This window comes from Octodon degus, unplaced genomic scaffold (genome assembly GCF_000260255.1).
Source record: "Octodon degus isolate 3935 unplaced genomic scaffold, OctDeg1.0 scaffold00077, whole genome shotgun sequence".
In the NCBI taxonomy this organism is placed as follows: Eukaryota; Metazoa; Chordata; class Mammalia; order Rodentia; family Octodontidae; genus Octodon; species Octodon degus.
In genome coordinates this window covers 11,286,614-11,293,847 of record NW_004524653.1, presented here as the reverse complement: position 1 = coordinate 11,293,847, position 7,234 = coordinate 11,286,614, and the positions used below count along the sequence as shown (strand labels likewise).

The 7,234-nt window shown below is 45.5% G+C and overlaps 3 protein-coding genes across 6 annotated transcripts in view; 2 read left to right on the top strand and 1 right to left on the bottom strand.

The window, feature by feature from the left end:
• Positions 1 to 2,526, bottom strand: part of Acot8 (acyl-CoA thioesterase 8) — a 16,238-nt gene extending 13,712 nt beyond the window's left edge. Inside the window, exons 1-2 of one of the 2 annotated variants that reach the window (XM_004636091.2) lie at positions 2,328 to 2,526; positions 616 to 752 (exon numbers count right to left, since the gene is read on the bottom strand). In XM_004636091.2, the coding sequence (XP_004636148.1) occupies positions 616 to 752; positions 2,328 to 2,455 (265 nt within the window). In that variant the 5' untranslated portion in view covers positions 2,456 to 2,526. The remainder of the gene's footprint in view (positions 1 to 615; positions 753 to 2,327) is intronic. The other variant, XM_023720705.1, reaches the window with a different exon arrangement.
• A 93-nt stretch (positions 2,527 to 2,619) lies between these two features.
• Zswim3 (zinc finger SWIM-type containing 3) overlaps positions 2,620 to 7,234 on the top strand; it is a 22,981-nt gene continuing 18,366 nt past the window's right edge. Inside the window, exons 1-2 of one of the 3 annotated variants that reach the window (XM_023720698.1) lie at positions 2,988 to 3,077; positions 3,605 to 3,676. Coding sequence is in view for 1 of the 3 variants with exons in the window: in XM_004636123.2 (XP_004636180.1) it covers positions 2,923 to 3,077 (155 nt within the window). In the remaining 2 variants the exon portion in view is untranslated. The other 2 variants (XM_004636123.2, XM_023720699.1) reach the window with 2 other exon arrangements.
• Positions 3,002 to 7,234, top strand: part of Zswim1 (zinc finger SWIM-type containing 1) — a 27,398-nt gene continuing 23,165 nt past the window's right edge. Inside the window, exon 1 of the mRNA XM_004636088.3 lies at positions 3,002 to 3,077. The gene's annotated coding sequence lies outside the window, so the exon portion shown is untranslated. The remainder of the gene's footprint in view (positions 3,078 to 7,234) is intronic.

Sequence of the window (7,234 nt, the reverse complement as noted above, 5' to 3'; positions counted from 1 at the left end):
ATGTGGTGCTGGGGGATTGAACCGGGGTCCCTGTGCTTTGCTTAGCTTAGCTTGTTCTAAGTAGGTGCTTTAGACCACTGAGCCATCTCACCAGCCCCCGCTAGCGATTTGATTTGAAACTGTCTCATTGCTATTTGTTTATCAATAAAATTATGGAAAAAAAAAAAAAAGCTGATTTTGGGACCTGGATGTCTTGATTTCACACAGCTCTTCCTCTTCTCAACCTATGCTACCCACCCCAAAGGGCCTAGCGGAGGCTATCACACTCCTATGAAGTTCTATCAGTCTCAGCACCAGAAAGTGCCGGTATAAAGAATAAAGAACAAAAGGTCCCCTGGGAACACTTAAGCAACAAAATCTCGTGTCATTATGAGTCAAAGATCAATACCCAGTGAGTCTCAGGGCTTGTGAGCTCTCAAGTTCTTTGTCAGCCCCAGACCTTGTTTCTAAGAAATATCTCTTAGGGGGTTAGTTTTCTCTCTCCCTTCTCCCTCTGCTTCTCAGATTTTCTTCCTCGCATTCTTTTGCTTCAGTCAGCCCCCAAGCACAGGAAGAAGGGGCTGCTAGGCCACCGGGACTGGACTGGAATCAAGGAGCCAGAGTGTCAGGGTTTACCTGCCCGAACAAAGTAACAGTGCAGGGAGTGCACGTGGACGTCTTCACTCACAGACTTGGCAGCAGCCACCAGGGCCTGGCCCACGATCTGACCCCCAAAGAGCCGCTGGGTGGTCGGTACCCAGTAATGCCTGCCTCTGTAGGGAAAAAAGGAAAGCAGGAAAGACTTGAGGGCTGCTCTACACTCTGTAAATCTCAGTGAGGCTCCAGTGCAGAATTTCTAAACCTTACTGGGGTTGGGAGTCCTTTGGAAAGTCTAGTAAAAGTCATGGACTCATGTATATGTATCAACTCCCCCCATGATGAATATATTCACTGTCACAAACATGTGCTAATAAAAAAACCTATGGACAAAAAAAAAAAAAAAAACCTATGGACTCTTTCCTCAAATATCCTCTCACTCTGCATAAAATTTCAGTCTTTATGACCACCTACTCTTTCTGTGAACTTCTGTCAGGATAGTAAACTAACTTTCTATTTTATACTAAGAGAACAGGGATCAGAAATCAAAAGCAAGAGCTGGGCTTGGTGCCGCATACCTGTGATCCCAAGGTCTAGAAGGCTGAGGCAGGAGGTTTGCCACCAGTTAGAGGCCAGCCTGGGCTGCATAGTGAGTTCAACATTCTACACTATATTATCAAGACCATCTCAAAACAAGAAAAGAAAAAGAAATCACGTGACTTGAGCACCCTGGTGTGATGGTGCTTGCCTATAATCTCAGGACTCTGGGAGGCTGAGGGAGGAGGACTGCAAATTCAAGTCCAGCCTAGACAACTTCATAACTCAGGAAGACCTTAACCTCAAAATTTAATTTTTTTCAAAAGAGCTGGGGATGGGGCCAGGGAGATAGCTTAAAGGTATAAGACGTATAGGAGGATCTGACTTTGATCCCCAGTACAAGAAAAAAAAAAAGAAAGAAAAGAAAAAAAAAAAAAGCTAGAGATATAGCTGAGTGTCAAAGCTCAATTCACAGCACATTTTAAAAAGAAAGGCAAAATGTCACTTAAGCAAGTTTGTACATTTTGGGCAGTATTTAGGCCTTTTGGCCTCCAGTCCAAAGTTTTATTTCACTCAGACATCAAGTCTAACTCCCTCAGGCTGTGACATTTTGCACAGATGAGGAAATTTTAACCAGGCCATAAGGTGTAAATGTTTGCCCAGGGTTCTAGTTCTGTGGAAGCTAAAGCCTCCTACTGTTCAGAGTTGATTATTTCCCCTAATAATCCTTTGCAAACAGCAATACACAACCCCTCCGAATTATTTATAATTACTTAAATGGAAGGAAGGGTAATCAAAGCAAGATAGCTTCCAAGAAAGTCAATGGAAGCCTTGGAGGTCAAAGCTGTGAAAAACCCCAGCTTCAGCATTGATGGTAAAGCCTGAGTAAAGAGCTACCAAACAGTACCGGGGATGAGGTACAGGAGAAGAAAAGGACAATGAGTCCTCAAGGAGCTGTGTGTAAGTTTTAAACCTAATCAGCTTGGGCAGATCACCGACCTCCCCTGGGCTCACACTTTCTTTGCTCTGATCGCCAGGATCTCCTGAGGACCAGCGAGGACAGCGGTTAGGTCCAAGTTCTCTCCTAACTACACAGAGCTTGCGTCCCGCACAGCGCGCTTCCCACTCCCAGAACTGGGCGCCACGGGCGGCGACAATCGAGAGCAGGAGTGTCTGTCCTAAATGAGGGGTGCGGGCCAGGCGGGGCCGGCTACCTGAAGAGATCCTCGTCCAGCGGCTCGAGGTTGAGCACGCTGGTGACCAGAACGCTACGGAGGTCCCGGGAGGAATCGTCGCGGTCGCCACCGCTCTGCCCATCCTCCGGCGCCTGCTGGGTCGACATCTTGGTTCTCTTGGTCCCGGCCACCTGACAACGTGCAGAGACCTACTCCGGACGCCGGCGCTTCCGCGAGAGTGCCCTAGTAACCGGAAGTCCGCTGAAGACGCCAGGTTAGGATGCGAGTTATGATTGGTTAGCGCTCCTGTCCGTTCTCTAGGGGACGTAGCGCTCTTTCGTCAGCGATTGGAAAAAATAAATGTCAGTCTGAGACTCCCATGTGTAATTGGGTGTGACAGCGGGAGGAGGCGGAACCTCGGGGGTCTAGATAATAAAGACTGTCATTTCCCTTCTGTCAGATGGCAGACTCTCCCAGCTCTCTTATAGCTCTGCGGTACCTGGGGCTTCTCAAGAGCTTCGTAATGGGCCGTCTAATCGGGGCTGCGTCTTAAGGCGTCCTGGGCCCATGACACTCTACACAGTGTGACCTGGGACTGCTAGTGTGATCTAGGGGTGATCAACCCCTGGCGGTCATGGAGCTGGGCAGCTGCTTCAAGACATATGAGGACTTCAAGGAATGCTTCAACGCCTACAAAAAGGAGAACGGATGCTCCTTCACTCTCAGGGACTGCGTCTCCGTCCGCTTCCACAACCTCAACCACGGCACTTCCATCCGCGAGGACATCTTGTAAGGGCGGGGCGCGGAGGGAGGGTTGGGAGGGAGGCCGGTCCCCGTGGGTGGTTGCAGGAGGAGGGAATGCTTTGGCGGTTTGCTGGCGCTCCGGTGGCCATTCATCCGGCGGCGGACACTCGTTGAGCACCAAGAGGGAGGCCTGTACAGGCACGGCTTTCCGGCGCCAACTCCACTTTCACGAGCTTTTCTGGAATTAGTAACTGTATTGTCTCCCTACCACCACCACTAGCCCTTTTCTTAAGCATCTGCAGTATTCCAGGCACCAAAAGGTCTTCACAGATAAAGACGCTTTGACGTTATTTCCTTCCTCAGCCTCGCCTTTACAAAGCAGTAACCTGATAATTTGTTGGATAGCTTATTCCTTCATTGAATTAGTTTTGCAAATAGTTCTTGAGCACCTGATATATTAATCGTTTTCCAAACAAGTTCCACTTCCCCGCAATAATTCGCTATTTTATTCCTGCTTTACCCTGCAGGGCTGGTTTCAGAATTATAGATGTTTTATTTTTCTCATTTGGCAGATGAGACTGGCTTAGGGTCCAAGATGCATTGAAAACTCAGATGTCTCCAGGACTTAGGTGAAACAGCCCAGTGTAAGAAGGTTTCACTCCTAAGAAAAAGAATGAAACTGGGAGTAATGGAGCAGACTGATAATCCCAGCTATTTGAGAGACTGAAGCAAGAGGATCACCAGAGGCTCATGATCAGTCTGGGCTACGTAGTAAGATCCTGTTTTAAAAAATAAAATAGAAATTTACAATGGCTGGGGGTGTAGCTCAGTAGAAGAGCATTTGCCTGCCATAGTTGCAGCCCATGGGTTGAGAACTGAACCGAACCACTGGGTTTAGTCTCCACTACTACAAACATAAGAAAGGAGAAGGAAAAGGATTAAATAATGAACAACACCAGGACTTCGTGCTAGGCTTGGAGTATCAATAGATTAAAATGAAAAGCAGCCCCCATCTATCTAACCCAGCTGATGGCTGCCCTATGAAAATGAAGATCTGGTGTTGGGGCCAGGGAGATAGCTCAGCAGGCATAAGTGCCTGCCTGGCAAACATAAGGCCCTGAGTTCAATGCCTATACCAAAACAAACAAAAAGATTTAGTGTTGCCAGAATTTTTTTTTCTTTTTTCTTTCTTTTTCTTTCTTTTTTTTTTTTTTTTTTTAGCAGAACCAGGGATTGAACTCAGGCCCTTGCGTTTGCCAGGGAAGTACTTAGTCCACTGAGCCATCTCCCTGGCCCTTGGAATTTCATTATCAGAAATTAAAACTGTGTGTAAATTTGTCCTCTTTTTTTTTTTTTCTTTTGAGTCAGGGTTTGCTAGTGCAGGCTGGCCTCAAACTCAAAGCAATCCTCTTCTCTCAGCCTCCCAAATGCTGGGATTAGAGGCATTTACCCCCTCAATTATTTGTGCATGCATGCATAAGTCAAACCTGGAATTAAACCCAGGGCCTCTGCATTGAACTAGCCCCTCATTACTTTGCTTTGACTTTTTCTTTGGTACTTGAATGGAACTCAGCCTCGAGCTTGCCAGGCAGGTGCCAAGCAATATCCTCACCCTGGGGCAATTCAAATCTTAACACACATCACGTGGATCAGCCAAAAGCGCCTGCATGGCAACCAGGAGTTCTTGAGTTCAATTCCCTGTATCCTGCTGCCTTCCGCCCTCCTCCCTCGCAAAAAAACAAAACAACACCAAACCTGTGAGAACCAAAGTACTGTCTTGGTTTGAGAACTGATTTTGACATGTCTGCCCAAAACTCTGTATTTAGGGAGCTAGGCTATATTCTGCCTCTAATCTGAAGTCTGGTGCTATACTGAGTATAGATGACATAAAGACAAATGTTTCCAAGCTATCCCCATAAAGTTTAAAGTTGGATACACTTGGACACGTTAACTAATACAAGCTCGTGTAATCTTTTTTTACAAATTGTGTCTACTGACTATACACTGACTTTTTTTTTTTTTTTGAGGGAACTGGGGATTAAACTCAGGCCCTTGTGTTTGCCAGGCAAGTGCTTATTCTACTGAGCCATCTCCCCGGCCTCTATACACTGACTTTTATATTGCCTACACAATATAGCACATAACTGTTTACATAGCTTTATACTATATTAAGTATCATAAGGAGTCTAGAGATAATTTAAAATATATGGGAAATTATGTATAAATACTATACCGTGTTGTTCATGGAACTCTAGACCCTGTATTGTGGTATCTGGTACTCACAAATGTATGTGATAAATGGCTTAAAAGATAGACAGCTGGGTGTGGTAGTGCACAGCTGTAATCCCAGCACTCAGGAGGCTGAGGCAGGAGGATTGTTTTGAGTTTGAGGCCAACCTGAGCCACAAAGTGAGTTCCAGGCCAGCCCCAACTACATAGCAAGACCCTGCCTCAAAAAGGCAATAAATAAGGGCCTTTGAGATAGCTCAGCGAACTCAGCACCTGCCAGGGTTTGATCCCTGGCACCAAATGCTGTGCTGGCCCTGTCCCCCAGCTCACTGAGCCTGCAACCAAGTCCAGGCATGGTGGTACATACCTGTAGGGTTGAAAACAGGAGGATCACTAGGAGTTTGAGCTGTGTAGTAAGACCCTACACACACACACACACACACACACACACACACACACACACACACAGAGGCAATAAGTAAATAAATAATAGGAAAAAAAAAAAGTAACCCAATGCTGGCACGTGCATAAATCTTCACAATGGAAGTAGTAGTTTCCCTGGGCTGTGAATGTGTGCACAGGCTAGAGTAGGAGATGGGTGAATGCAGAGGGCTGAGTAGCATACCAAAGTTTGACCAGATGTAGTACCTAAGAAAAGTTGCTTGGTACCATTCTGAGGATTATCCAGTGTGGTAGGACATTGTTAAGCAGTGAAAAGAAAAAAAAAATTCACAGTTGCCCTAAAGACCCTTCAAATAATCCAACCCAGAGGGTCAGGGATTTAGCTCAGTGGCACAGCCCCTGCCTGGCCAGCGTGAGGTCCTGAGTCTAATTCCCAGCATCCTTCCCAAATAAACCAACAAATATAATCCAACCCTGCATCTCATATAATAGACATTTAAGAATTGTAAAATAAATAAGTTATTAGATGCCAAATGTGTGAAATAGAAACATAGGAATAAAGTGCTACGGAAACTCAGAAGAGGCAAAAGTTAATGTTCAAGAGAAAGGAAAGCTTGAACAGTAAGGACGGGAAGGCTTTAGAAGGTATATTAGTTTTGTACTCAAAGCCCTAATATGTCCACTAGTTGTTTAGTGACTTAAAACACTACAGATTTATTAATCACTTTTTTTTTCCTGGCACAGGGGATTGAACCCAGGGCCTTTGCATTGAACTGTACCACCAGCCCCTTTTTTTTTACTTGAGACAGGGTCTTGCTCAATTGCCCAGGCTTGAATTAGGCAGTTACTTGCCTCGGCTTCCAGGCAGCTGGGGTTTACAGGTTCCAGCTACCACACTTACCTAATAAACCAATTTTTAGACAGATCCTCCTTAAGAGATTAACATGCCTACGTGCAGAACTGAGCAGGAATCTGACCAATGTTTTTTGTTTTGTTTTGTTTTTTGAGGAACTGGGGATTGAACTCAGACCCTTGCTCTTGCCAGGGAAGCGCTTATTCCACTGAGCCATCTCCCCAGCCCCCTGACCAATGTTTTAAAGGGGGAAAAAAAAGGGAGACAGGTACAAAATGAAGACACAGATGCCAATTCTGTCCCAATTCTTGTCCACACGGGCATCTGTAGACCTAAGTGAAGAATCAGTGCTCTTTTAGCAAAAGTAGTTCTTTTTTGCTTTCTTTTTGACACAGGGTCTCACTGTAGTCCAGGCTAGTCTTGGAACTCATGGTGATCCTCCTGCCCTCAGCCTCCCCAGTGCTAGAATTACAAATGCATGCCACTATGCCCCACCAGAAGCAGATTTTTAAATCCCTGATTTTTTTTTAAACCCAGAGCCTTGCACGTACACTGCCACTGAGATATTTCCCTAACACTCTTTTTTTTTTTACTGTAAGTGGTAGCATAATATCTATTTTTTGGCTGTACCAGGGATTGAACTCAGGACCTTGTGTTTGCCAGGCAAGTGCTTATTCTATTGAGCTATCCCCCCGACCCCTATCTATTTTATTTTTTT